Source organism: Cucurbitaria berberidis (genome assembly GCF_010015615.1).
Source record: "Cucurbitaria berberidis CBS 394.84 unplaced genomic scaffold K460scaffold_1, whole genome shotgun sequence".
NCBI classification, from domain to species: Eukaryota; Fungi; Ascomycota; class Dothideomycetes; order Pleosporales; family Cucurbitariaceae; genus Cucurbitaria; species Cucurbitaria berberidis.
In genome coordinates, this window is record NW_024468935.1 from 6,012,216 (window position 1) to 6,038,205 (window position 25,990).

The 25,990-nt window shown below is 51.0% G+C and overlaps 12 protein-coding genes across 12 annotated transcripts; 8 read left to right on the forward strand and 4 right to left on the reverse strand.

The window, feature by feature from the left end:
* Window positions 1-945: 945 nt before the first annotated feature.
* On the forward strand, window positions 946-2,634 carry K460DRAFT_424674 (uncharacterized protein; the record flags this gene model as incomplete). The annotated part of the gene is made up of 2 exons (XM_040938221.1): window positions 946-1,279; window positions 1,331-2,634. 2 exons carry the CDS (start codon window positions 946-948, stop codon window positions 2,632-2,634), a joined length of 1,638 nt encoding a protein of 545 aa, XP_040794316.1.
* An 854-nt stretch (window positions 2,635-3,488) lies between these two features.
* K460DRAFT_274385 (MFS transporter) lies at window positions 3,489-5,052 on the reverse strand (the record flags this gene model as incomplete). Its single annotated transcript, XM_040927954.1, has 3 exons — window positions 3,489-3,666; window positions 3,731-4,808; window positions 4,860-5,052. The coding sequence occupies 3 exons, from the start codon at window positions 5,050-5,052 to the stop codon at window positions 3,489-3,491; spliced, it is 1,449 nt and encodes a 482-aa protein (XP_040794317.1).
* A 1,465-nt stretch (window positions 5,053-6,517) lies between these two features.
* Window positions 6,518-8,519, reverse strand: K460DRAFT_271126 (HET-domain-containing protein; the record flags this gene model as incomplete). Its single annotated transcript, XM_040927707.1, has 2 exons — window positions 6,518-6,748; window positions 6,852-8,519. The coding sequence occupies 2 exons, from the start codon at window positions 8,517-8,519 to the stop codon at window positions 6,518-6,520; spliced, it is 1,899 nt and encodes a 632-aa protein (XP_040794318.1).
* Window positions 8,520-9,904: 1,385 nt separating this feature from the next.
* On the reverse strand, window positions 9,905-11,131 carry K460DRAFT_362502 (ATPase, V1/A1 complex, subunit E). Its single transcript, XM_040932653.1, has 2 exons — window positions 10,446-11,131; window positions 9,905-10,397 (listed from the first exon to the last, which is right to left on the reverse strand). Exons 1-2 carry the CDS (start codon window positions 10,931-10,933, stop codon window positions 10,247-10,249), a joined length of 639 nt encoding a protein of 212 aa, XP_040794319.1. The 5' UTR covers window positions 10,934-11,131; the 3' UTR covers window positions 9,905-10,246.
* A 167-nt stretch (window positions 11,132-11,298) lies between these two features.
* On the forward strand, window positions 11,299-13,656 carry K460DRAFT_383086 (uncharacterized protein). The gene is made up of 3 exons (XM_040935436.1): window positions 11,299-11,660; window positions 11,727-11,864; window positions 11,918-13,656. The coding sequence occupies exons 1-3, from the start codon at window positions 11,628-11,630 to the stop codon at window positions 13,469-13,471; spliced, it is 1,725 nt and encodes a 574-aa protein (XP_040794320.1). The 5' UTR covers window positions 11,299-11,627; the 3' UTR covers window positions 13,472-13,656.
* A 212-nt stretch (window positions 13,657-13,868) lies between these two features.
* Window positions 13,869-15,068, forward strand: K460DRAFT_362504 (uncharacterized protein). Its single transcript, XM_040932654.1, has 4 exons — window positions 13,869-14,191; window positions 14,294-14,437; window positions 14,545-14,672; window positions 14,762-15,068. The coding sequence occupies exons 2-4, from the start codon at window positions 14,343-14,345 to the stop codon at window positions 14,893-14,895; spliced, it is 357 nt and encodes a 118-aa protein (XP_040794321.1). The 5' UTR covers window positions 13,869-14,191; window positions 14,294-14,342; the 3' UTR covers window positions 14,896-15,068.
* A 400-nt stretch (window positions 15,069-15,468) lies between these two features.
* K460DRAFT_299112 (NAD-P-binding protein) lies at window positions 15,469-16,839 on the forward strand. Its single transcript, XM_040929788.1, has 4 exons — window positions 15,469-16,020; window positions 16,069-16,129; window positions 16,187-16,496; window positions 16,558-16,839. Exons 1-4 carry the CDS (start codon window positions 15,515-15,517, stop codon window positions 16,731-16,733), a joined length of 1,053 nt encoding a protein of 350 aa, XP_040794322.1. The 5' UTR covers window positions 15,469-15,514; the 3' UTR covers window positions 16,734-16,839.
* Window positions 16,840-17,730: 891 nt separating this feature from the next.
* On the forward strand, window positions 17,731-19,010 carry K460DRAFT_362506 (uncharacterized protein). The gene has a single exon (XM_040932655.1). It carries the CDS (start codon window positions 17,740-17,742, stop codon window positions 18,553-18,555), a length of 816 nt encoding a protein of 271 aa, XP_040794323.1. The 5' UTR covers window positions 17,731-17,739; the 3' UTR covers window positions 18,556-19,010.
* Window positions 19,011-19,521: 511 nt separating this feature from the next.
* Window positions 19,522-20,461, forward strand: K460DRAFT_362508 (uncharacterized protein). The gene has a single exon (XM_040932656.1). The coding sequence runs from the start codon at window positions 19,724-19,726 to the stop codon at window positions 20,270-20,272; it is 549 nt and encodes a 182-aa protein (XP_040794324.1). The 5' UTR covers window positions 19,522-19,723; the 3' UTR covers window positions 20,273-20,461.
* Window positions 20,462-20,665: 204 nt separating this feature from the next.
* K460DRAFT_273974 (NAD(P)-binding protein) lies at window positions 20,666-21,526 on the forward strand (the record flags this gene model as incomplete). Its single annotated transcript, XM_040927918.1, has 2 exons — window positions 20,666-20,858; window positions 20,922-21,526. The coding sequence occupies 2 exons, from the start codon at window positions 20,666-20,668 to the stop codon at window positions 21,524-21,526; spliced, it is 798 nt and encodes a 265-aa protein (XP_040794325.1).
* A 1,979-nt stretch (window positions 21,527-23,505) lies between these two features.
* On the forward strand, window positions 23,506-24,671 carry K460DRAFT_40684 (uncharacterized protein). The gene is made up of 2 exons (XM_040936999.1): window positions 23,506-23,737; window positions 23,791-24,671. Exons 1-2 carry the CDS (start codon window positions 23,678-23,680, stop codon window positions 24,511-24,513), a joined length of 783 nt encoding a protein of 260 aa, XP_040794326.1. The 5' UTR covers window positions 23,506-23,677; the 3' UTR covers window positions 24,514-24,671.
* A 157-nt stretch (window positions 24,672-24,828) lies between these two features.
* Window positions 24,829-25,831, reverse strand: K460DRAFT_270871 (S-adenosyl-L-methionine-dependent methyltransferase; the record flags this gene model as incomplete). The annotated part of the gene is made up of 2 exons (XM_040927681.1): window positions 24,829-25,560; window positions 25,616-25,831. 2 exons carry the CDS (start codon window positions 25,829-25,831, stop codon window positions 24,829-24,831), a joined length of 948 nt encoding a protein of 315 aa, XP_040794327.1.
* Between the last annotated feature and the right edge of the window lie 159 nt (window positions 25,832-25,990).

The window sequence follows — 25,990 nt, forward strand, 5'->3', positions numbered from 1 at the left end:
TGTCGAATTGGACGTACAATTCCTGAGGTGTGTGAGGTAGTTAGTGTTTGAACCAGGTTCAACGGCTCGGAAGCTGTATTTAGTTGTTCGTCGTTGGATGTGCTATAGGTGCTTAAGATGAAGTAAGAGCACAACAGCTCCGAGAAGGTAGAAAGCCTAAGTGTACAAAACAATCACCTCACTAAATCTGTTGTTGGATTCTAGGGCATGGCAAGGCTGATTTTCGTCTCAAGGGACGCATGTTGCTAGTGTTATTTGGCATGCGGCGTACGAGATGTGCATACCAACATGCGGCGTACGATGCTGACTGGGTATTGATGTTCTACGGACCCTGAGACTTGCATGACGCCGTCTTCAAGGCTACGCCGCTTTGCCACCTCAACTCCTCCGCACAGAAGTTCGTGTCGCATGGATTATAGTTTCAGTTCCTACAAGGAAAGTGTTAGTGGCGCTTATCACTCCTCGTAGGGGTTTTTCAATAATGATTATTGGTTTTCGATTTCGGTTTGCACGCTAGATGACAGATGCCTTGCCTTCATCCTCGCGGCGAAGGTTTCAGAATCACACAAACGGCATCTTTTGCGGCAATCTTTTCAAAATGGCCCCAGCTCCATTTTATTGCGGCGAAGTATTCAAAATGACCCGAGTGGCATCTTTCGGGGCAACGTTTTCTTAATCACCTGAGTGCGCCTCTTTTAGCCCCCGAGGGGTAGTTTTTGCAAGTTTCAGCCATCATTTGTGAGGCCACATACGGCACAGATCCTGAGTTGGATGGAGCCCGGGAACCGAAAGGTCACTGTATGAAGGAAACGTGCTGCGAGGCATGTCCTTTGCTTAGCCTCCCAAGATATAATGCTATATATGACCCTGAAAGCTCGGGAGTACGAGAACATTCATCTGCGCTCCAAGTAGACGCAGCAAACTTTATCCTCATCCTTCCACAATATGGCCTCTAGAACAGTACTCAAAGCACTGACTTGTCTCTTCTTACTCACTAGAACAACCTTTTCCATGCCTTCATTTGACCATGGCTCTCTTTTGCCAATTGGTAGTGTCTTGAATCCGAGATCGGTACCATTTGAGATCCGAGGTGTATATGGCGGCCGCAAGAAGCGTTACATTGTGGAGAGAGAAGAAGCTGCATGCTCCAGAGAGTGTAGAGAGAAGCCCATCTGCTTGCCTACACTTGGAGAGATCATCAAGGACTGCAAATGCCAGAAGTGCCCCACCGGCGTCCCTGCTCTCGACGGGAAGGCGTGTGAAGAAAACTGTCCACAAGGTACAGTGGCATTCCTAGATATTATTGGGATTTATTAACACCTTCACCTAGGTCAAGAAAAGAACGGCAAAGGGGGATGTTGTCCTGCTGGACAGAAGCCCAAGGCGAAGGGCGATGGGTGCGAGGCTAAACAGGACGGCAATGACAAGAAGGGCCAATGTCCAGGTGACACAGTCCTCGATCCCAAAGAAGGATGGGACCCCAAAACTGGGAGTCCTAAATGCCAAATCGACGACGAGAAGAATTGCCCGAAGCCCAAGATCCCGGCAACCCGCCCAGAAGGTAAGGAGAGTGATGCCTCTTATAAAGTGGAGTGCGGAGAGCCGGATAAGGACGAGAGCAAGAGACCCAAATGTGACGCGAAGTCACATTATGTATACGTATTCGTGGATTCGGAGGGCAAAGCTGTAGAAAGTTGCAAGCAGACGAAGAAGTACCAGGATCGGAAGAAGGGTAAGCCCACGAATAGTGATATCAGGGCCAAGATCAAGGAACAATTCAACAAGCTCAAGCCTGAGTATGACAAGAAGGATCAAGCGAGAAAGGACTCGCTCAAGAGATTGAAAGAACTCCAAGAGCAGAGAGATAAAGATATGAAAGAAAGGGATAGTAAGCTGAAGGAAGAGAATGACAAGAAAAAGGGACGTCAAGTCGAGTGTGACACATGCATTGCACTTCTGTTAGGTGCAGCCTTCAGCGAAGCAAGAAAGGGGAGGCGTGATGGGGAAGAGCACCCGTATGATTGGACGACTGATTATTTCGACGAGGAATTTGTTGGTTCGGACGATCGTCTCAAAGAATGGCCCGAAGAAGTTGATATCAATCAGATCTCAGCCGAAGTTGATACAAAGGCATTCTTGAAGCAGTGGGACGAATACATCGATGATCATAAAAGGACCGGTCATCCATGCAATTTTATCGGCAAACGGTCACTTGACCGCCGATGTTCGCAAAAGAGGTCCTCGGAAGATTGGTATGGCGACATCAATCTGGACACTCGTTCCGACAATACTTCTTCTTTGGGCGAAACAGACGCTGGGCCCATGTTTCATCCGGAAGTGACTTCCCGCAACACTGAAGAGCTTGAGAAAAGGAATCCTTTTGCGTTATTGTTTAGTGTTCTTGCCCAATTTGGTGGGAGACTAGCAGTGCAAGCCGTCGCTCGCCCAACGGCCGCTGTTGCAGCAAACTCGCCACGGCTCGCCAGTCTCCTGAAGACTCCAGATCGGCTATTCCAGATTGCAGCAAAGGGACAAGGAACGAAAGCTGGCACTAAGGGCATGGAGAATGCTAAAGTAGCCATCAGAAAAGATTACAAGAGATGGGCAAAGTGTCTCAAAGAAGGCTTACCTTGAACAAGTTGCTTGTTTACATGCGGAGGTGGCTATAAATATAGAACATGGATGTTTCAGATGTATTGAGATTTGAGATGGCGGTATAAATGTTGTGGGTGCTGACATCTTGGGCGCCGTCTGGGTTACGTAGGCCGTTGCCGCTGATAGTGGACATGTTAGAAGCGATGTACTGTGTAAATTGGAGTCACACTGGCTGGTAATGATTCTGGAATTCACTCTTTGTTGAACAAAAATTAAAACACAGCTCGTACTCGTGTAGATTGTTAGCCCCTCGCGAGATGGGCGCCAACAAGGCTCTTCAGATGTCGCGACCCCGTAACCCCATAACCCCGAAAAACGCTGCCTGTGTGCCGGATCAGGTGCGCGATTGATTTTTAAGAGTGCGAGAAAGTTGTGGTACCTGAATCTGGAGTAAGAGGGTGGGTGAGGGTGAAGAATAGTCATATTATTCGTCATTGCTTGAAGTTTGCCAGCCCACGACGGCCAAACGGCGCCGATCACTAACACTGCACATAAATACAACGACTATCTTAGCGTAACCTGCCCCAACATCTCCATCCTTACTTCATCTATATCATCAGAGTTTTAACAGAAGATGCTTTTAGAGAACCTGGCTCGCTATCTGCCCCGATGGCATAGCTGCAGCAGCAGGTCTTGGCCAACATTCGATTTTCCCCGCACAACCATGTGAACGTATTCCAGAGAATATATTAGAAGACCAAGAATACGGTCAAGGACCAGGGTGACAGCCTTCTCATAAGCTATTGTTCTTGAGGCTCTCATGAATTTGCGGTGCGTCCTGTCGATGGCCCAAAACGACAGAGAATAAGGCATTGCGGAGACGACCGGACAGCCTAGTAGACATAGAATGTCTGGACCTCGCCGTCCGTTTCACGGAGCTGCTTGTTCTTGCGCATGAAGAGAATTTTCGCAAGCCACGCCGTAAGGAACGTAGCAACTGAGAATGCAGCCGAAGAGCTGAGTGCAATGATGTATCTCGGACCGTCTGACTTTGGCCAGAGATATGGTGTCCTATCGAACGTCGTGTCAGCAACTTTCCTCTAGCATCTTCGAAAAGAGACTTAGAGAGGCTTACCAGATAAATGAAGCGTTCATGACCGTAGTAACAATGCCGATAGCGACGGCCTTCTTCTCAGGAGTCTGACCGCATGTTGACCCGCACCAACCTAGGATAAGCGAGTTCACACCATATGTCCCGATGGTGAAGATGACCATGGCGACGTAGCGACCAGCAACGCCGATTTCTGCGCAAGCAAGACCGAAACCAAACGTAGCAACGCATTTGGAAATAGTAATATGCCAAGTGCGCTCGTTGAACTTGCCGGAAGACCACGAAACGGCGATAGTGACAGCGCCAGCGATGAGATAAGGCGGACAAGTCAGAACGAGGGTGATAGTTTGACCAAATCCGAGAGTCTGAACCACGGTAGGAAAGAAGTTCTTAAATCCGTTGGCCGCTAAATGGAAATGTGCCATCGCAGCGAAGATCCACACCATGGGATCATTGGCAGCCTGTCTGAATCCCGCCCAGACGGAGGTTTCGCCCTTGTTGCCAACAGTGTCCATTGCCATGCGGTTAGTTGCAAGAGCACGTTCCTCTTCGGTGAGCCACTTGGTGTTGTGTGGGAAGTCAGGAAGAATGAAGAAGCCGACGATGGCGATGACGAAGGTGACAGCTCCCTGAAGGATGAAGAGCCAGCGCCAGCCGGTGATACCACCAACATCGCCTAAGCCATGGAATATTCCTGCGGCAATGAGACCAGCAAATGCCGTTGCGAGGATGTTGCCCGTGTACAGGATAGCAATCCGCGTAGCGACCTCCTTGCGAGTGTAGAACATGGACAGAAGATAGACAGCTCCGGGATAATAGGGAGCTTCTGTCAAACCGAGGAAGAATCGGGTGAGTAGTAAGCCAGTAAAGTCTTTAGACAACGCTGTGAGAGCAGAGACTACCGCCCAGAGCATCATGCATATACCCATATACCGGGAAGGACGCGTGCGGTTGAGGAACATGTTGGAAGGGATTTGACCGAGCAGATAGCCTACAAAGAGAATTGACACGCATGTCTGATATTGTGTGCTGCTGAGGTTGAGATCCTCTTCCAAGTCATCGAGACGTGCCAGGGCGATCGCGTTACGGTCGAGGTAATTCACTACAACGGTCAGGAATCTTGCTAGCTGAAACCAATATGGAGTGCACTTACGCCAGTACATTGACCACAGCATTGGCATTATCCACCTGTCAAGCTTCTTGACCAAAGCGATTTCTCGCGGGTCCGTTTTCTCGTAAGCACCGGAGTAGTCGATCTTGTCCACCCTAGGCACAGGCTTTTGCAACTCCTCATCTCTTGTCGGCTGCTGCTCGAGCATGAGGACCTCATTCTTCTCGGTAACCATGGTGGGTGCTGAGAGATAAAATGATTCGAAGAGATGTGTACTAGAATTCGAGAGGTAGAAAGTCTGGGGTAGGGAAGTGTGGAGAGAACTAGTCGATCTTCAGAACCCAATCTGAATGATCTGGGGAAATAACAATCCGGGGATGTTGCCCTGGTCTTATACACAACGAGTTGGATGACGTTTCACACAGTGTATCCTGGACTAGCAATCCCCGCACTTTAGACTCCAAGGCTGTTACATCCCGAATAAATCTCTACCTGGCCATGAGCTCCGCGCATGTATGTGTACCAAGACACTTGTGTGCGCTTCTCCCGGCCGTCTTGGACAAACCTGAGGCATTTTAAATGCTAGGCACCGGGGGAGGCGGCGTCTCCGAAGATGATCGTGCCCTTGTTCAGTCTCAATCTGTGTGTAGAATCACCGATCTATGGCTGACATGTAACAATGGCGCAAGGGAACCTAGGAAGCTGCACACAAGAGGCTAAGCATCGCTAGTATGCCTTCCTCGTCCAATGATTCTGTCAGGGGTGATACATAGTAGCCTTGCTGTCGGTGGTACGTTAAGTTGCCGGTACACCACTGATGAGGCAATCCGTGAATACCAAGGGTCTCACCGATGAGGCGTATGCCGTCAATGTTTCCCGTCGCCACCAAAAGATTACTCGTGAGTGGTCGGGTGACAAGGGACAAAACGATCTAATGGCTTCGTAGTCTTGTCCCAAGAAAATTGGCAGGCCTCAAAATCTTGGGGTAGTGCAAGTTCCAAGGTCTTGAGCGCGCATGTAAGCTTGGTGAACGTTACAGTCGGCGCTAAACCAAGGAGGCCGAGACATCCCAAGCTCTTGAATCGTATAGTATTGCGGGGAGAAGCCCTGTTTGTAGGTACGTGGGTTGTGGGGAGTCCATTTTGAAGTAAATGGATTCAGGATCGACGTGTTTTTTCTAAGAGAAGTAACCAATCATGAGACTGCCAAGTCGAATCGTCGAATCTCCATCGTCTTGGCCATCAGGAGAACCCAAACAATTTCCAGATTTCCCCAGTAACTCCACGTAGGACCCTGGAAGACAGCACGTTGATCACGGGCATCCTCGCGTGCTCGTGTTGATCGCAACTTATCTGTATTCTGGCAGTGAGTGCAGGGCGAAGAAAGTTTAGGGCTTGAAACGAAAATTGATTGAAAAGAAATCTCATGGAGAAATGAAATAAAGACTTATCAAAGTTTGCAGGAGTAGCTGTAGAAATATGTGATCGTGAATTATTTGATGAATAATGTATCCGCAGAGTAGTTTTGCCATGGCCATACCAAGACCGCACCTCGGGCTTTCTGCGGTAACATAAGGCCAAGCGGGATTTCAGCTGTCTTTGGACAATGTAACGAACATCGTGTTGCTTTGACAGAGCGCGAACGTCTTAGTGAGTACCTGACCTCCAGTCATGCGTGGATAAATCCCAATTGTTGGCCTTTTAATGTAGCGTATACTTTTTCACCGGTCTGCCGCTGGCCAAAGCTTCACCATGCATGAAACCATGGATGTAGACGTCGCCAACGTAACGGAACTCATTGCGACGACCTTCTGCACGGAGAAGAATCGGTGTAGAGCAGCCGAATGGTACTACGACGACATCGCCTTTGCCCATGAAGCCTGATCCCATGCCCATCAATCCGTTCTCGGTAATGCAGAATGTGCGTCCCATCTGCATAAAGACATCAGCACGGCACAACAAGGCGGAGGTTCATTTTGCTTTTGAACATATAGAAACTTGACACTATGGAAAGAGACGTTTCGAAAAGGCTTACCATTCGATCGCCAAAGTGCTTCTGGACAAACATTCGCTGCCCCTCTGGATTCACAACACTCATGTTGGCATATCGCTTGAGTCCACGGTCGATCAAAAGTCGTGGCAGTCGCTTTTGAATCAAGGATGAGAAGACGTGATAGGAGGGTGTCATCCATCCCTGCTGCTCCCACTTTGGTGGCACTTGGCCAAGAGACAAGGTTCTGCAGAATGACTCGAATAGCAGATTATTTTCGTCGTCTTCATTTATATTAGTGACATCCAGAAGCAACGCACGCCAGTGAAGAAAGGCCATGAGGTAGTCTTCTAATGCGCAAAGCGTCCCGACGGCAACACCTGTAGCCTCTATAGTGCCAAGCTCGATAGCAGAAACCTGAAGTCTACGCTCGTTGTCATGGAACTCGTAATCGGCGTCGGTATCACCCGCCGCGGAAAAGGTTCGCTCGCGAAGGGCTGGTATGTCGACGAAATGGGACCAGTCGGGACACCAAGAGGGTAGACCCGCAGAACTGACGTGGACGGGGAAATGGATTGACTCGCGGATCACATCGAGACGTCCAGTCGAGGATATAATGTGGGCTGCGACATCAATATACAGGGCTTTGACCGGCTGATCGTAATCGATAGGTAGTTCCTTGCGAGTTTCTTCTGGTAACATGCCGAGAACACCAAAGACTTTATCCCGAGGATTTTCGCTAAACTTATTCCTACAGGCACGCAAGACCTCCAATAGTGAATTTGCTCCAAGTTGAACAAGTGAAGCAATATTTGGGAAGCTACTCGGTCCTTGACGAAGCTGAGGGTCACTTACATGCCCCCAAAAGGCATTTGATACAGTCTCGTATGCCTCCCACGGAAGCTTGGAGGAGCCACAATACACCCACTTCTTCCGCGCGAGGAACACTTCTTGAACTACCCACAGACGATTCCAATAGTCCCTCTTGAATAACGAAAGCAAAGCTGCCGAGTCTGGGTTCTCAACAGCTCTGATTCGTTGCTTAGACACCCTCCTCTTGTTCACTTCCACTAGAAGCTGCGTAGCTAATTGACTGTCATCGGCGTCAGGTCCTAGCCAAATGGCAACATACTTGGCTCGACTATAGATATAGCCCATCAATTGAACTTGTAATGCCCGTTCATCTTTGTTACGCTGATCAATGCACAACCCATCGACCCAAACTAGGATCTCGTTGTCCTTGTCGCGAACGGCGTTTAGAGCGCCATGAAGGCTAGCGGCGACTGGAATGGTTACTCCACCGAGCACCAGACGCTTCGTATCCACACCATCTCCCCACGCATAAGAGATGGCAACATATTCCGGTGGATGCTCAAGAGATGCATGTAGAATCTCGCATTTTAGCTTGGAAGTTCTCTGGGGCAGAACTCTGACTAGTCTAAAGTCCGTTTCCTGTACGAGTCGCTGGTAGGCATAGTTCTTTGGGCCAAGCACTCCAGATGCCGAAGAAACGCTTGCTCGAGTCTGGATCACATGAGCTGTAGAGTCCAATGAGGAGGTCGGCTCCCAAGGCTGCTGCTCAGTACCTGCCTTTCCTGTCTCAGATCTAGAATCCCCAGGAAAGACGGTGTTCGATCGTTTAGGAAGGATTTCTGATATAGATCGAGACGCTAGAGGCCGAGGATGCCGCCCTTGGCCGCGCCCGCGCCCCATAGAATTTGCTAGATGGTTGCCCTTTCGCAGATTGGTAGAGAAGACATATGGATCTTGTGAGGGCGTTGGACCATCATACTCTGATAGCTGTATGTTATTTCCGTCTTCCGCGCCGGAAAACGCTGGCCTAGAAGCTGAAGACGATCGTTCTGGGTAGTCTCCATACGCCTTCCAGGTCGGTACATGTCGAGTGAGCTGAGGAAACTGTTCTGCTTCTTCATGACGAAACGTGTGGTCCTCTGGCCTTTGTGGCACCGCGGTTGGTTTGCGGAAAGAACGTTCTTGGGAGTGATAAAGATGAATTTCATCTTCACTCGTTTGGTACCGGCCATGAGATTGGTTAGCTTTCTTCGTGCCGTACTGATCGTCGCTAGAGAAGGGGCCAGCCTCGGATTTCGAGCGATTACTAGCTTTGGGTCGTGCTGGCACTTTCCTATGGTAGAAAGGCTGTTCGCCAGGTTGAGATTGCACCGACGTTTCAGCCTTTCTACGTGATTGACGTGCGAGAGCGTTGGTTGCGATGTATCCTGACGAAGCGGAAGGCTCATGTTCACTGGCCTGTGCTGGACTCGCTTCAAAGGTAGTATTGTTTTCGTCCTCACTATCTGATGGGGAGTAAGGTTGGTAGAAACGACGGCCAGAATTGTGCCGCGATGGTATCTGTCTATTGCTAAAATCCTTCGCGTCGAGTTTGTGTGGCTGTGAAACAGGATACCATTCGTCTTCGTTGTAGTCTGAGTCATCATCAAGCGTGAGAACAATCGCAGATTGTTTGTTAGGCGGTTGAGGAGCACCAAAGCCCGGTTTCTTTCTTGTCCTGGTTCGCGACTTCTCATGCTGACCAGTGAGAGAAATACCCATATCATCTTCCGAGTCAGATTCCCCCGTGTCTTGTTGCTTGTTCTCAATATCGGAATGATATCCACGGTGTAAAGAAGGCTGTCTGCGCTCTATATGTTTTGGCGTATTTCGACTGCTCCTTTCTTGAGGCTCCGTTCCAGTCAGATAGTGGCCATCAGAATAGACGTAAGGCTGACGCCCCGCACCATGCCACTCGTCAAGCTCACCATGCTGAGGCATGAGCCAGGTAAACCGGGTTTTCTTGGCAGATTCTGCTCTGTGGCGATTATGAGGCGATGTACGAAGAATGTAGGCTCTGTGGCTTCGGATGATCACTGTAACGAGTCCCGTTGTCGAGTGGAGGTACATGAGCGGTCAGCCATCTCCACTCGCTAAACAGCGACAGGGAAGCCATTGGCTAGCGTAGCACAGGTGCAGTGCCACGATTTGTTATTTTCACAGCTTTTGGAAGGGAATAAGCATCGTCGTCCTGTTGGGTCAGGTTGAGTGGTTGATTATAGAAGTGATGGGAGTTTTCATGGTTAGCTTGGGTGCAACTTCCTCGACACTTTCCGAATCCCCGCAGAGCAGGTACTCTTCAATGCATGTGCTCATCGAGTGCAGCCTAGGGCTAAATACTCCTTAAACCACAAGTACTCTGTATTAGGTTGCTAGGATGGGCTCGCTGCTGGCGATAAGTGTATGATGATTTATAGAGAAAAGCTCGCTAAATCTTCCAAGTAATCTACAAGGTCTCCCTCTAGGTAGGACCTTCTCTGCAAGTGCATGAAGCCTCGACGGGGTGCTGCTGAAGAAGATCCAGGTGCTGACAATGCCGTCCACACAATTATTTGCAGGTTGTATATCTTGTTTCCTACTTCAATCCTTCAGTCGCGGAACTTCCTGTTCTCATTCTCTCCGAACAATGTAACTCTGATGGATGGTAGAGCCTGGCTCTCGAGCAGCCTCAGTCGTTCTTCGAAGGTGTTGTTGATGTCGATCCTGCCGCCCGTGCCTACAATCATCGCACCGCCAGCTCTGTCCTGTGTTAGCTCGTGACCTTGATCTGGGGACTGAACAGCTTACGATCCCTCGGGGAGCGGATCACTCTCGTCAATCGAGATAGAGACGTCCTTGTTGACCTTGCTCTTATACTCTGACTGTGCCTCCTCGATGGCCTTCTTGGTCACGTCATTATCCGCCTTCCGCACCTTGACCTGGAGCTTGGCCTCGTTAAGTGCATATGCGCCCTCTAGAATGAAGTTCTTCAGCACAGTCTGGTATTTCTTCTTGTCCTTTGATACATCGCCGAGCTTCTTGCTCGAGTCCTCAAACAGCCTGTCGAGTAGCTCCTGGCGGGCGGACAGGATGCGTAACCGGCTCTTGTTGGAGAGGGTAGAGCGTGTGATCTGCTGGGACATGCTGGCCTGCTTGAACTTCTTCTCGTAGGACGAGTCGATTGATGACTGCTCTTGGCGCACGAGCTTGGACTTTTCGATTGCGAACTCCTCGTCGGCCTTGAGGCGGATTTCGTTGGCCTTCTCCATGGCTTCCTGGCGGATAAAGGCCGTCATCTTCTTCAGCTCGCCGGCGACCTGCCACGGGGACGCATATTAGCTGGTGCTGTTGACGTAGTTTGGCGGGGAGCGAGCTTGCGGGCTGCCTCGAACCGCGGGGACGCTGCCTACCTGGTCGTCGGAGAGGGCGTGTACTTGCGACATGACGGCGGTGGTGTGTGCTGCCTGTCGTATTCAGGGGACAAGTCGGGCGTGGTTGCAGGTACCGTGGGCTGTACGTAGGTCGATGGAGCTGGGAAGTGGAAGTGGAAGTTGACGCAGCTCGGAGCACCGATTGGCGATAGCCCCAGATGGCGATTACGTCGGGCTAGTCTGTAGCTGGTCCCCCGGCCTCAGCTCACGCTAGGTCGCGGGATGCATGCGGCAGCGAAGTCCAACCGTGGCTCTGCGAGCATCCCTCACTGGTAAATACAAATACCCAGCAAGCAAGTACCTCGCATACGGCTCCTGAGCATTCGGCTGCGCTTCTTCATCTGCCAACCAACGTCATCGCCCGTCACTAGGTCCCTGCCCAATCGTCCCGTGACGGTTCGCGACACTCACGCCAGCGCTGGTCGTCACCGCCATACGCCCTTTGCACATATACGGTCATAGCTATACATATCCATAATACCCCTATACATATACACAGTATGCGCCATACATCTAGGTAGCATCAGCTCGGTGCAGCGACAAAAGCCGGCAGGGTAACATGGTGGAACTATCGGCGGGAGCCAGCGTTGCTGTATGTTCTTTCGCTCTTGAGAATGCACATACCTAGGCCAAAAGAAAGCTAATACTCTATTTGCAGCTTGGAGTCATCGTTGGCCTCGCCTCCACCAGCATCCAGAGCATCGGTCTGACGCTGCAGCGCAAATCCCACCTACTCGAGGAAGAGAAGGATGAAGACGATGAAAGACGGCCGCCCTACAAGCGCCGGAGATGGCAGGTGAGGGCATAGTCATGGCATATAGCTAGGGAATTGTTCACTGACCAAAGTAGCTGGGCATGCTCATGTTCATCGTGGCAAACATCGTCGGCAGCACCATCCAGATCACCACCCTGCCGCTCCCGGTCCTGTCCACCCTTCAAGCCTCCGGTCTCGTCTTCAACTCGATTTGCGCCTCCATCATACTCAACGAGCCCTTTACAAGATATTCGCTCATCGGTACAATGCTGGTTGCATGCGGGGCGCTCCTGATCGCCCTCTTCGGCGCCATCTCTGAGCCCTCACACAATCTGGACCAGCTGTTGGCACTCCTTGTACGGAAGCACTTTCTTGTGTGGATGATCTCGACCGCCGTCGTAGTCATCTTCCTCATCGTTGCCAACTGGTTGCTCAAACGCCTATACCCCCGCTCGACCCCCCGACTCCGGCTGCTTCGAGGAATGGTCTTCGGTTGCATAAGCGGCATACTGTCTGCACATTCCCTCCTTATCGCCAAGAGCGCCGTCGAGCTCTTGGTGCGCACCATCGTCGACCGCCATAACCAGTTCAATCGCTGGCAGTCGTGGATGATCCTGATTGGACTAGTTGTCTTTGCCCTCACCCAGCTGTACTACATGCATCGCGGGCTGAAGCTGTGCAGCACGAGTGTCTTGTACCCTCTCGTGTTCTGCGTTTACAACATCATTGCGATCATAGATGGTCTGATTTACTTCCATCAAAGCGACCGATTGTCGAATCTTCACGCAGGACTCATCGCTCTTGGGACGGTTGTCCTCCTCGCAGGGGTCATATGCTTGAGTTGGCGACTAGAAGATAGCGAGGAAGAGCCTACTTCCCCCGTGGCAAGTAAGCATATGGGTAGGGTGCAGATGCCACAAACTGTGTTGCAACCAGGCATAGGCCTAGTTCACGGCCACGTTATAGACGAACCCGAGTCACCAATGGACATTGAGGAAGCCGCTCCAGGTGAACACGGCCTCGCAACAGAGCGGGCACATCGTCAAGCAATCGACGAGAGGACACCTCTGCTTGCAAGATCCCCAACTGGGCCAGCCTACAACCTGAACACCGGGCCTAAGAAGCGCCCGACCTTGGACACGGAGCAGCAGAGCAGTCCACGAGCGAGTCCCTCTCCACGCAGACTGCCGAGAAGACGCCGGATGACCATGTCAGAAGAAACCCATGAGATTTGGAATGAGCTGAACGATCGTGAGGCTCTACCTTCTCCTGCAAGACGATCTGTGGACCTAGGAGAGCGGCCGAGATCTGGCACCCTAACTCAGCGGAGAAAGAACACGGAGTCGGCCTGGTTGAGCCAGATGCGACGACGGTCTTGGTTCGATAGCATAGCTCCGGGCAGTCACCGGAGCAGAAGCGCATCGCAAGGCAATAGGCCAGTCAACAGCTCCTCATCGCTTCTCAATCATCCAGATCCAGTTGATGGCGATCAGTCGGACGCAGATGTTGCTGATACTGCTACAATACAACGAAGTGGAAGTTGGGGGTTTGGCGGCCGTGAAAGGGGTGACGAGGGGCGAGGTGATTGGCTCAAACTCAAGTGGTGGCGGAAGAGGTGGAGGGAGGGCGACGTCGACGTCGACGAGTAATGCGGAGCATGATATCCACTTACATTGCCATTTGCATCAATATGAATCAATGATAGACCCATTGTCCAGTTTCAGCCTGCATTGCAGCTCCTGACCCAAGATAGGTAAGTCATGGCAAAGTGTCTAACATGCGACATTTCTCCGAGTATCATGTTCACTATCTCTACTACCACGTACGTTCCTACATTGCAACATGTTCACCACTTGCTACTTATGTCGTAACGAAGATGCAGGCCTCCGCTATGCCAAAGGTAGGCAATAAAACCAAGCGATAAGAGATAGCCAACCACACGCTTCTTCAACCTGCCCCGCAGTTGCGATTACGCCTATCGCTCCGTGACTAACATCACGTCGACGGCCGGATCATCTCTTGCAGTGTCCTTTATCAGTAGAAGGCGTTCTTACAAACTGCGGAGCAATAGTGGAGTAGTGGAGGACCAAATAGAGCAAGTACTAGGCACCTGTTGCATAACCCGGCCCTGCTTTGGGTATCGAAGTCCGTCGAACTGAGCGGAACCGCGCTTAGGTTTAGAGTCGGGATACCAATGGAGTCGGGCCGGTGACGATGCTTGGGAGTAAATGTGAGATAGGCTGTAATGGAGGTAAAGCGGGACTCAGCCTTCCACGACATGTATAAGGCACAGCGAGCCCTCCTTTTTCTTTCATATTCATCTTCCAACATCATCCACTATCGAGCCATTAGCCATCCCGTCATCAAAGGTACGTACCAAGCTCCATCGCCAAATCCATTCCGAGGCCTGGTCTTACCTGATGAAATGCACTACTCCAAAGAGTCGCCTGAATCCACTAACTCAGACACAGCATCTTATTAAACCCAATCCAGCATTTCAACACCTCACACAACGCCAACATGCCGCCCATGCAATACTTCGCAAAGGCTCAGTCAGAGTTCAAGCCCCCGCTAATTGCCAACGAGAACGCATTCCTCGGCGACGTCGTTTCGTCGTATGTGCCCCTATCATCTCCCATCTCTTTTGCCCGCCAAACAACCTTCCACATATCTCCTCCAAATCCAGCTTTTCTTTGGTAAATACCTAACGAGGCGAATCTAGTGAGCCCACAAACCCCGACAAGCCCATTTCCGGTGGCTTTTACCGTCTTGAGAAGGGTACCCCGCTCGAGTACACATACTCGTACGATGAGCTGAAGATCATTGTCGAAGGCCACTTCTACATTACTGGTATGTGACACCTGCCACACGGCATTGCTACTCCAGCAATGTTCAACGCTCTTTAGACAACAGAGATGATACTAACGCGCCCCTTTTAGACGAGACGGGCAAGGAGGTCAAGGGCGAGAAGGGCGATGTCTTCTTCTTCCCCGCCGGTGCTAAGATCCTGTTCAAGACGGATGATTATGGTCTGGGATTCTTTGTTGGACAGAGAAAGAAGGATACGCTATAAGGGAAATGAGCGTGCAATTGAATCAAATTAAAGAGATATCCTAGCAAGGAATAAGAAAAACATCACATTACATCACATATCCAGATTGCGACATCGTTGCGAAGTGCATGTTGTCAATACAGCATACCATCATAGGACTAGCGCCAACCCGAATTACAAATCTTACCTCGACGTATACTAATCACCATCAACGATCCTGGAACAACCCGTCGAATCTGATGCACCCATGGATTCCTGTGCGAAGAGAGAGCTCGTGCAATAACGAATGCCCTCACTGCTAGATGGACCTAATCTTCCTGCCCGCTCGAAACAATGCGAACATGACGACTTTGGCAAGATACTTACAACGAGGTACAAGAATGCAGATGGCATTCAAACGACGGAGAACAGAACCTAGGAGATCAGTCCAAATAACCATTGACTCGCGTGATAGTGGAGCAAGGCTGCAGGACGCTTAGAAATCGAACTCGAGCACGTTGCACGCCGAACAACACGTAGAGAAACGAAGCTTGGAGAAAGCGGTGGGTATAAAGACGGCACGAGAGACACGTCCTAATCCTTCTCCATATGGACACTGCTCATCTCCATCCACTCCCACAACCTTGTACACTTTCCAAGAATGACTTCCCAAACTACAAACATAGCATGGACAGTTCCTGCCACCGCCTCCGCCGTCACTGATCTTATCAAACAATCCAAACCCGTGCCCACACCTGGACCAAAGCAAGTTCTAGTCCAACTAACAGCTGCTGCCCTCAACTACAGAGACCTCTTAATCAGTATTCGATCTCCTCAGTATCCCGGCAACCACAAAGCGGACCTCGTGCCTGGTGCCGACGGCGCAGGTATAATCTGCTCTGTGGGAGAAGAAAGTAAATGGGGAGGCAGCGAGGGCCTAGCGGTGCTGTTGCATCCCAACAACTGGATATCTGGCGACGTACAAGCGCTGTCTTTCGAGACCATTTTAGGCGGCACGAGTAAAGACGGTACATTGCAGCACTATCTGGCTGTGGATGATGAGTGTATTGTTGAGGCGCCGAAGAGCCTTTCTGCTACTGAGAGCGCGAGTCTTGTCACTGCCGGAGCTACGGCGTGGGCGGCGATTAGAGAAAGCTTGGATATGACGTTAGATGGCCAGTTGGGAGAGTGGAAGGGGACTTGGACGGAGAAGAGATTGAAGGGGAGGACGGTGCTTACTATGGGAACAGGCGGGGTTAGTTGTTTTGGGATACAGGTACGTTCTGTCTCTGCCCGTGAATTTGGCCATCTGACTAGGTCTAATAAGTGGTAGATTGCAGCCGCGCTCGGGGCTACTGTCATTGCCACTTCGTCTTCAGACAGTAAATTGGACTTTGCCATGTCCCTTGGTGCAACACATGTTGTCAACTACTCAAAGACACCAGATTGGGATCAAGAAGTACTACGAATTACGGCCGGAAGGGGCGTTGATCACGTCATCGAGACTGGCGGTGCTGGCACGTTGATGAAGTCCATCAACAGCACACGAACAGGGGGCTTGATCAGCCTTCTTGGTGCTCTAACGCCTGATGCGCCAATCGATACAGCTTTTGTACCAAGCGTGCTGTTTGGTGGTAAATTTGGTAAGTTCCTTTTTCACTTCACTCCGGTACCAAGAAACTAGCGTACTAATCGAAGACACAGTGAAAGGATGTGTGGCCTTTAGTCGCGACCTCGTCGCCGAGCTGGCAAGCTTCGTCGAAGCGAACAGTATCAAGCCGGTAATTGCGCATGAGTTTGGGTTTGAGCATTTAGTGGAGGCTTTTGAAGCGTTGCAGAAGCAGCAGGCCGTAGGGAAGATCGCTGTGAAGATTACCTAGTTAAGCGTAGGTTGACCCAAGTATTATCTTCTGCGAATCCTGATTTGGGATCTGTTCATGGTGTTCGTGAACACTAATATCAGCCACTCAAATCCGGGACATGACCCGTATTGCCAAGGGTATAGGTCAACGTGGGCGCCTTCAAGCCAGCGATACTTTTCGTCTTCTGGCAAGGGAGTTTCATCTATCGAATGCGTCTGCATTCGTACCTTCCACGCAATCGCGATTATCACATGGGCGATACAATCCTCTGTGATGGTGACGCGCAACCCCAGCAACTCAGATTAGCGTGCAGTAGCCAGTCGAACCAGAGCACGAAGACGTCGACGATCCGGGTTAATTAAAAAGCCACACCGACACATCACCATACTCCCAACTTGTTCCCCGTACCAGAAGAGCGGTCGGCGACACCGCGATGAAGGTCGAGCATGGGTTCGCTTGCCGGGTTCCACCACCCCGCTCCTGTGGAAGCCCGTCATATGCCATCCAGCGGAACCAATGGGAGCCAGCCGTGAACGGTAAAGCGGGTTGTGGAGGATCGGATTGTTGGCAAAATGGAGAACGAGGTGTTGGCGAGTAGTTGGTGTGGTCGGTGGATGTGCAATGGATGCATGGATAAGTGTCAGATGGTTGAGATGTCGTATGAAATGTCGCGATCGTCGCAGAGCCGCAAAGTAGCCATTCTGCTCGTCGCCGTGTATATATTTCTCGGGTACCTGTTTGCCTGATATATAAGGACGCGTTGTCTCAGTAACTCGACGGTGATAACTTGAAACAAAACGGATCGAACGCCCGGTTACAGTACTTGCCCCTCAACGGACGCTAAGCCCTACCCTTCTCTTAGCATGGACATGACGCGCGAACATCGAGCAACATCGCGAAGTCGCAACAGTGAGTCTCTATGCGCCTACTATTGGTAGCCTACCGTTCGCAGGGCTGAGGCAGCTCCAATGATGTGAGGACCCAGGCTGATGGTGCATGTGCCGCAGACCCCGCCAGTGCCAGCATGTCCTTCGCAGCAAGGCTAGACAGTGCCGTAACGCCGCAACTCGACAACTGGGTGCGATCCTCGGATATCCACGCGCGCTTGGTACATTTTGACCAAGCGGTTCTTGACGGCCTGGAGCCAAATACCTCGAGTCCCGCGGTCGATTACCCTCGCTCGGCGACGGTGAAGAGCGGAGGATCGTCCATGGCGCCCGCCCTCATCCACCAGTCCAACGAATCCACGCACCCGCCATCGTTGTGCTACTATACAAACACCGACGCGACGCCGACCGAGACGTCGATAAGCACGGGACTTGCGAGCCACTTCTCTGGTGTGCCGCTGCTGGAAGACAACAACGGCGTCTTGGAACTGCCGCAGACGCAGATCAGAACACCAGTCTACGAATGCGCGTTCTGGTTCCTGTCCTGCGGCCACATCTTCACCGACAAGGAGGAGTGGGAAACTCACTGCGAGAGTCACTTCCGCGGCGAAGAACCACCGCGATCCGTACAATGCCCGCTATGCGAGTGGGAAGTACACTCCAACGATGGCCGGGCAAGTTGGAATGCGAGGATGCAGCACCTGGCCTATGAGCATACCATGGTGGGGCATACGCTGAGGACGAGTCGCCCAGACTTCATGCTGTTCCACCATCTATGGCAGAAGCGATTGATTGACGATCAGGACCTGAAGGAACTGAAAGGTGGAAATCACAACTTGACGCAACCCCCTGGGAATTTCGTCGAAACTGGGGGGAGACGACATCGAGACGGAAGACGGCATAGGTCGCAACATGTCTCAGCGGCTCGACCGTCTAGGCCACCGCATGCTTGAGCCTGTGCGACGACAGCCTGTCGGACACGATTGATTGTTAACCAGTTGAACGCTCTGGCCCCGGCTAGCTGGCTGGCGAGGTCCCGGCCTGTCTTGCGTTTGGCTTGATCGCTCTTCAATCGTCCCCTCCTGCTCTTGTCGTTCACACTTCTTTCGGCCAATCTCAACCTCGACTTTTAGTACGGTTTTAGCTGCCCTGGTATACGTTAGGGTACGGTCGTGACATACCTGGCGTTTGGAACAAAAACTAATGGCGTTATTATCTCCTTGTGAGGGTTTTCTTATTCTGACTCTGGGTCAAATTGCTTAATTGGGGTGGCACGTGGGAGGGGCTTCCACAGTCGCGAGCTCCACAGCCCAGTTGAATTTTCGGAGGACACATAATGGCTGATGGATAATACGAGGCATGTCAATATTCCAAATTGATAAGTTTCCGGTGTGGCAATCCCTCGCCTTATATGCCTTCCAGCCTCCCCGTCATTCCATCAGCCCTATAATTTCCTTTTCGCGCTCTGGCTGCAGTCTACTCTGTTTGATTCGTCACATCTGTTGGAACTTCCCAATGCGCCTAGTCCGAGTGCCGCAGAAATCTCGCAACCCTCTAGAGTGCGAAACGCGTCTGCCTAATGCTCGTGTCACCAATACAGCCTAGTCGATCCCCGCTTTAGACACTACCCGTGGACCCAGGTACCTAGGTAAGCAGGCAGGCGTTCGTATGCATACGGACAACGTTGAATGGAGGTGCACGGCTGATGTTTGATGCATATTTGGACTTTGGAAACTAGGTTTTCTACAACATTGTCACAGATATTCTACGTGGCTATTACGAGATGTGATGACCAACCTCAGGTACTTGACGAGAGGAAAGCAAAGCCTCGTGCATCTGGGACAAGTGACACACTATTATAGCATCAGTGCATTCGTCATCGATGTAAAGGATGCTGGGTCTATCTGAAGTGTATGAGTGCACAGGCCGGGTACAATATTTGGAACCACGGGAACTCGCAGTCACCGCGGATGCCTAACAAATCTCGCGGCAATTTGAGCTTCACCGCCACCGTCGCCGTCACCTGGGAATTCAGTTTCCTCCATGGTATAAATCAAGCGTCATCCCTACGACTTTTTATAAACGACCTTAAATTCGCCAATACACCCTGCCAACTGAACAATGGGTTCCAAATCTACCATGAGGGGCGAAAAGCCGGGCTACCAGAAAGAAGGAGAGCTAGACAAGATACAAGGCATAGACTTGGGCGAGATCTCAAAGGGGAAAAGAAAGAGAGGCGGTAATCCCCGACGTAGACCCAAAGCAGAGAGTACAAAGCAGGATTCAGATTCGGGCGCCGCAGAAAATACGATCGCCAGGAAGAAGCCCCTCGATATTGCTACTCCCGAAGGCATAGAAGACCACGGTCGGCGGAAGAATGAGTCTGAGCGCGAAGCCACAGGGCGAGAGAAGAAGGTTATGGATGAGAAGCGGTACAGGAAGCATCAAAAAAATAACGAAAGACGAGCGGCGAAGCGGCAGGGGAATGCCATACTTGAGAAACAGGGCATTAGTTCAGGAGAACAAACGAGCACAAGTGGTGATGCCACGACAAGCCAGGGCTCAGGAAAGGACGAGGAGGCGGTTGATGACGATGACGACTTTGATATTGACATTTACGGAGATGAGGAGACGAGGAGGAAGTACGGGAAGGTCAGGAAGTTTGCTTAGCGTTCTCTCTCTGCTTCTGCCTCGCTAGGGCATAGGTGTGGTTGGAAGCGTAGCCGGCTGCCGAACCGGAATCGCGAGATTGGGAACGAAGGATAGGATATGGCGTAGGAGAACATCAAGGAGTCGCTGGAAGACTTGCTTCAGGATTACTGCAGACAAGCCCTTTCGTGTTACAACACATAACCACGCCGATGATGTCCAGATTTTCGTTCAGAATGAGAGCCTCAGGGAGAACGCGCTAGTAGGTAACGCTAGCCTAATACCAGTCGATCGACAGGGCAAGTATGTCATCATAGATCGCGTCTCGACCACATTTCCCATAGCTTGACAAACATTTGGGTGCTTTGTGGCCATGCCTTCTTCATTAGCTATTAATGGGTTGACCCTTACAACATGCCCCCCTGGTCGTTGATTTCGCCTGCCTCTCGAGGCATTGGCTTCGCACTCGCAAGACGGGTTCTCCAGACTACGAATGCGCCAGTCGTCGCGACTGCGCGAAAGAATCTAGACAAGACGAAGGAAGAGCTCCTCGAAGGGTTAGACGTTGATGAGAAACGGCTGACAGTGTTGCACTTGGACGTCCTCGGTGCGTAGAACGTCGGCCATGTGATAGACATCCGCAAAGCCATATCGCTGACTCTCCCAACAGACGAAAGGACCATCGAGGACGCGGCGACTTCATGCAAAAGGCACTTTGCCACTAGCTCTCATCAGTTGCAGCTCGCATTCATCGTACCAGGCATACTTTTTCCGGAGAAGTCGCCGGCACAAATCAAAGCCGACGATGCGCTGTTGACGTTCCGCACCAACACGTTGGGCCCGATGCTGATGCTAAAACACTTCTCGCCCTTCATACCCAAGAAGAGCGCATCCATCAGCAAGGACGTAGATTACATGGAAGGTCTACCATCCGTCGCGACCACAGCTGTGATGTCAGCGCGAGTGGGAAGCATCGGCGACAACCGCCTGGGAGGCTGGTACAGTTACCGCGCGTCCAAAGCCGGGGTTAATCAGCTTGTAAAGACATTCGACAACCATTTACGATCAGCGTCTGGTGAGAATGCTATGGCAGTCGCACTGCATCCAGGCACAGTGAAGACGAGTCTAAGCCAAGACTTCTGGAGCAATGTGAAGAAAGAGAAGCTATTCGAAAGAGATTGGGTAGCTGAGAGACTCTGCGACGTAGTTAAGCAAGTGGGGGTGGAAGGGCGTGGCAAATGCTGGGATTGGGATGGGAAGGAAGTACCACCTTGATTACAGCGAAGACGTGCAGGAGAAACTGGCCGTCACAACCCATTCCAACGCGTAACTGTCAACAGCCGTTTGCTCCACTCACCAGGTGAACGTCTTCGTTATCGTTAGTTTATGCGTCGGCAGCTATGCTTTTCTGACTATCGCTACACGATCACCACTTACCCTTCAAAACAATGGCAGATCAGGAACAGTCGTCTGAACCTACACTGCTAGCATCGGAAACACAGGAAGCAGAAGAGCTTCTGTCTTGGGATTCAGAGCCCTATGATCAGTACATCGGCATAGCACTTACAACTAACTCTGCAGTACCGGTTCGATCTTCACCGCCCGATCCACACTTCCTACACCCTGTTTGGCAGCCGCGCTCGTCAATCTATATGTCCCAGGATTCTCCTCACCTTAATGGCTCAGATGTTGAAGCCTTACAGCCTACTCGATCAGCGAATGGCTCACGGCAGTCTTCAGTACAGACCTCAGTACTACCTCGATCATTTCAGCGCGCTACTACCCTAGAAGAGTATACAATAGGGCGGGCACGGGAAACACAACCACAATCAGAACACTCATCGCTTCCCTTCTCCGATACGACAGCCTCAACGCTACCAGCTGAAGAAGATGCCAGAAATTCGAAGATAGACTAGAAGTCTTCTGAGACGGAGACAGAACCAGCACAGGCCGAAGAGCCTAGAGCTAAGCCCAATAAACAAATCGAAGTCTACACCAACTCCGATGGTCGTGCAAGTTTCCGCACGCCTGAGCCTGCATCCGCAGACAGAGATTTCGCGCTCGATACCGAGTCCTCGTATTCCCCAGTGTCATACTTGGGGTTGAGGGATCCGCAACATCGCCTTTTACCCGAGGAAGACTTTTCTTGGTACAATAGCGAGTCTGACGTCGCATCTGGATCAGAGTCCGCGTACGCTTCGCATGGTATTCATTCTGGACGACCGCCCTGGCTCTTAAGCAAGGAAGTTGAAATTCCATATCCAAACAACAAACGCAATGGCCCCCGACAAGGTACGTTGCTACGGTTCCTAGATAGCGCACCTCGTAAAGCGGAGATGATTTCGTCATGTATCGTGAAGCTTCCTTGTTAGCTAATTCTTCACCATAGAAGATACCACGAGACGGCTGCATATCCGCCGGCACAAATACCCATTTAATAAAGCGCTCACCGACCATAGATGCGCCAAACTATTTGCTGATGAACACGCCTTCATCGTCCTCCCTGGCCGTGCAGCATTCTGGTATCCCGGCTTGAACAATACGCGAACATGCGAGTCCTACCGGCAGTGGGTCCGGGAGCCAGTCTGGAGACCCCTCAACTGCAGCAGATCTGCTCCTGCTACGATGCATTCTCACATTTATCAAAGTATCTACACAAATGACCAAGCATTTCCACCTTCGCTTTGGGAGTATGCGAAATGGACGCTGAAAAAGTCCCTGTTCGAACTACAAGACTGTAGAGTTAGAAAGCCAATGAGATGGACGAAACCAACTTAGAAAGTGTGGACTATCCGGAGGGAGCCTTGCTTTCTAGCACCAAAGAAACAGCGAGTACTTGGCAAGCTTAAAGGCATCGAGTCGAAACAACTTAAAAGATTACGCCGATATGCGCTTCTGGTCTGCGAGTGCTGTCCTCGATGCATCCGACGTCACTCTCGGCCTATATCTTCGGCCCCGGGTGAGCCACGCGCCTCGTCTCCTCCTCCTGGCCCAGGTCCGGACCACTCGGAAGTTTCAGAAAGTCTCTCCTCTAATCATCGAAACCCCGAAATTGATTCGCATCGGCCTAGCAAGATTATAGCTCCGGGGGGGAGTGAATGGTTGCCTGAACACAATCAATCTTCTATAACCAGCACAGCTACATATGAGCTGAAGAAGGCAGGGCGGTGTAAAATTGCCAACATTGAGCCTTATCTAGAGGACATCCAAGAAGAATCTTTGATCTCTCCACAAGGCGGCAGCAGCGAAAATGCCGAACCTGAAAGTACGAGTCCAACATCATCACCAGCAATATCAAGTTCGCCTGCACCTCGTTCTGTTCTTCGCATTAGTGCATTCAGCGAAAGCTCAGAGTCACCACAGGACGATGTCGTACGAACCGATGAAGGAGAGAACGGATCTACGCTATATCAGGGCTTACCTGATATGATGGCGTGTAGCTTATCACACAGTCAAACTCGAACAAATCGAAAGGAGAGCGTACTGGTATGGTAGATACGAATCTCAACTGAACTACACACTTTCTTAACTGCATGTAGGATGAACCGTTTGGAATGCCTCCAACCCAGTTCAACATCAGCAACAAACATGACACGGTGGCAGAAGCATCACTTTCTCAGTTCGAAGGCGCTGGTATCTTTTTTGATACTGGGAACAACGGTCTATCTAGGTTATCTACAGGATCCGCGGGCGAGACCGAACAGGACACGAGGAGAACTTTATCGGCTGATATATCGAATGAAGGGGCTACTGCGGCTGAGTCGGGCAGACGAACCACCAGCACACCTGAGTCTTCAGACCAAACCCATCAATCGGGTACTTCAGTTGCGAATATTGAGGCCATGTCTCCAACAGTTGATGAAGGAACTCATCAAGATCCTTGGACGTACTCAACAAGCACAACGATACCTGATCTCCACGAGCCTCAAACCAGTACAACCCTCGTAGATAGCACCATGCTCAGGGAACCCATTTTTCCGGGAAGAACTGATGTTACTGAGTACCCGTACTACGGTATGGAAATCGGATCCATTCGTAGACCGGACTCACGAAACCAGCTTGAACCGCAAATTTTGGCACAGGAACAGGTCCCGCGCATGCGTACTCTCGGTTCCGTATCGCCCATTGTACGTGAGCGCATGGTGTCGGGGTTTTATTCGTCGTCTGAGAACTCTACAAGTTCAGTGGATCAGCCAACAGCAGGAAGCACAGGGACAGTCGCTGTGCACCGTGCGTACACGCGTTCAGGCACGTGTTATTGAGGCGTACATGCGCTAACTGTCATTCAAAGCAACTACAGAACAACCACCTTCTAGTGGAAACGTGGGTTTGCGAAGAGTTCGTCGGGTTTGGAACGGGACTGCGGGATTTTCCAGTAGGTGTAAGCGGTCGCTGCGTCATAGGTTCAAGTGGTGAGCAACCGATAGGAAGGTTTTACTGTTGTAAATGGCAGGCAATAGAACTGTAGGAATCACTTCACACAGGATCTTCCTCGTAGGCACCTGGGTTCTAACAGGTGGTTCATACTATGTGATGTATATGCCTTGACGGCCTATTTTGGGAGTGTCGTACGCACTCTACAGCTCACTCTTTCCTTCCACTGGTTTCCTACCCTTCGCAAACAAGATTGTACGCCAAATCTTCTTTCCTTCAAACATCATGTACACCCTCTCCTTCATGGTCGTCACATCAATATCAATAAAGCCTGCTTCAGTGAGAAAGCGCTTTACACCTTCGATGCTGAAGTGCGGGACTACAATGGAGGCGTTCATCTTGTTGTGGAACTCGAGAGATGTATCGTCGATGTCGTGCTTCTTCTCCTCATGCTTGTGGTGATGGTGATGTTCGCAACGGTGCCCATGCTCGTGCTCATGCTTGTGCTCATGTTTGTGCTCCTCCTTACGATCATGATCATGGCCGTGCCCATGGTTGTGATTATGAATGGCGTGGGTGCCTTGCGAGTCCGGAAGTGGATCACCGTTCTCATCTGCCAGCAGATCGCCTCCCTCAAGGAAATCGTTGATGACGAGCACCCCGCCTGGCCTGAGTCGTTCTTTCAATTGCCGAGCCGAGTGCACAACGTCCTCGAAATGGTGGAATCCGAAACCGACAGTCGCTAGATCGAAGTTCTGCCACTCTGGGCCTGAGAATGCCGACGGGGAGGGGTCTGACTTGTCGAATAGATTGCCGACAACGGCATTGACGGTAGCTTCGGAGAGATTGGCTTCGCGGGCACGGTTGTTGTATGATGAGACCATGTTGGGGGAGACGTCGATGCCCTGAGTCTTGGTGACGTAGGGTCCAAATACCTACATTTGTTAGTCGACTGCTACATCGTATGCAATTGTCTGTCAAATAACATACCCGCGTCATTAAGCCCGTTCCACACGCATAGTCGAGCAAGCGTACTTCAGTCGCGTCGGAGGGAGAGCCTGTATTGGCAAACGGGATGCCCACCCAGCTGAGGTCTGATCGAAGGGAGTCTGCGACTTGTTGGTTCACTTTTGCGAACCAGGGTTTGCTGTCATATGAGTCCGAGACTGAGTCAAAATACAGACGGTTAGCTTCTGCGTTGGCCATCTTTGACTGGAGATGAGACGTAATTCTGTTCGCTCGGGTGCTTAATCGCATACGTGGGTAGGAATCGAGGTTTGGTGTAGTAAGTGAGGTATTTGCTTGAGTGGATAATAATTTTTTCAATATTGGTGGCTCTTCCTTTTATAAGTGAGTAGAAGTCGA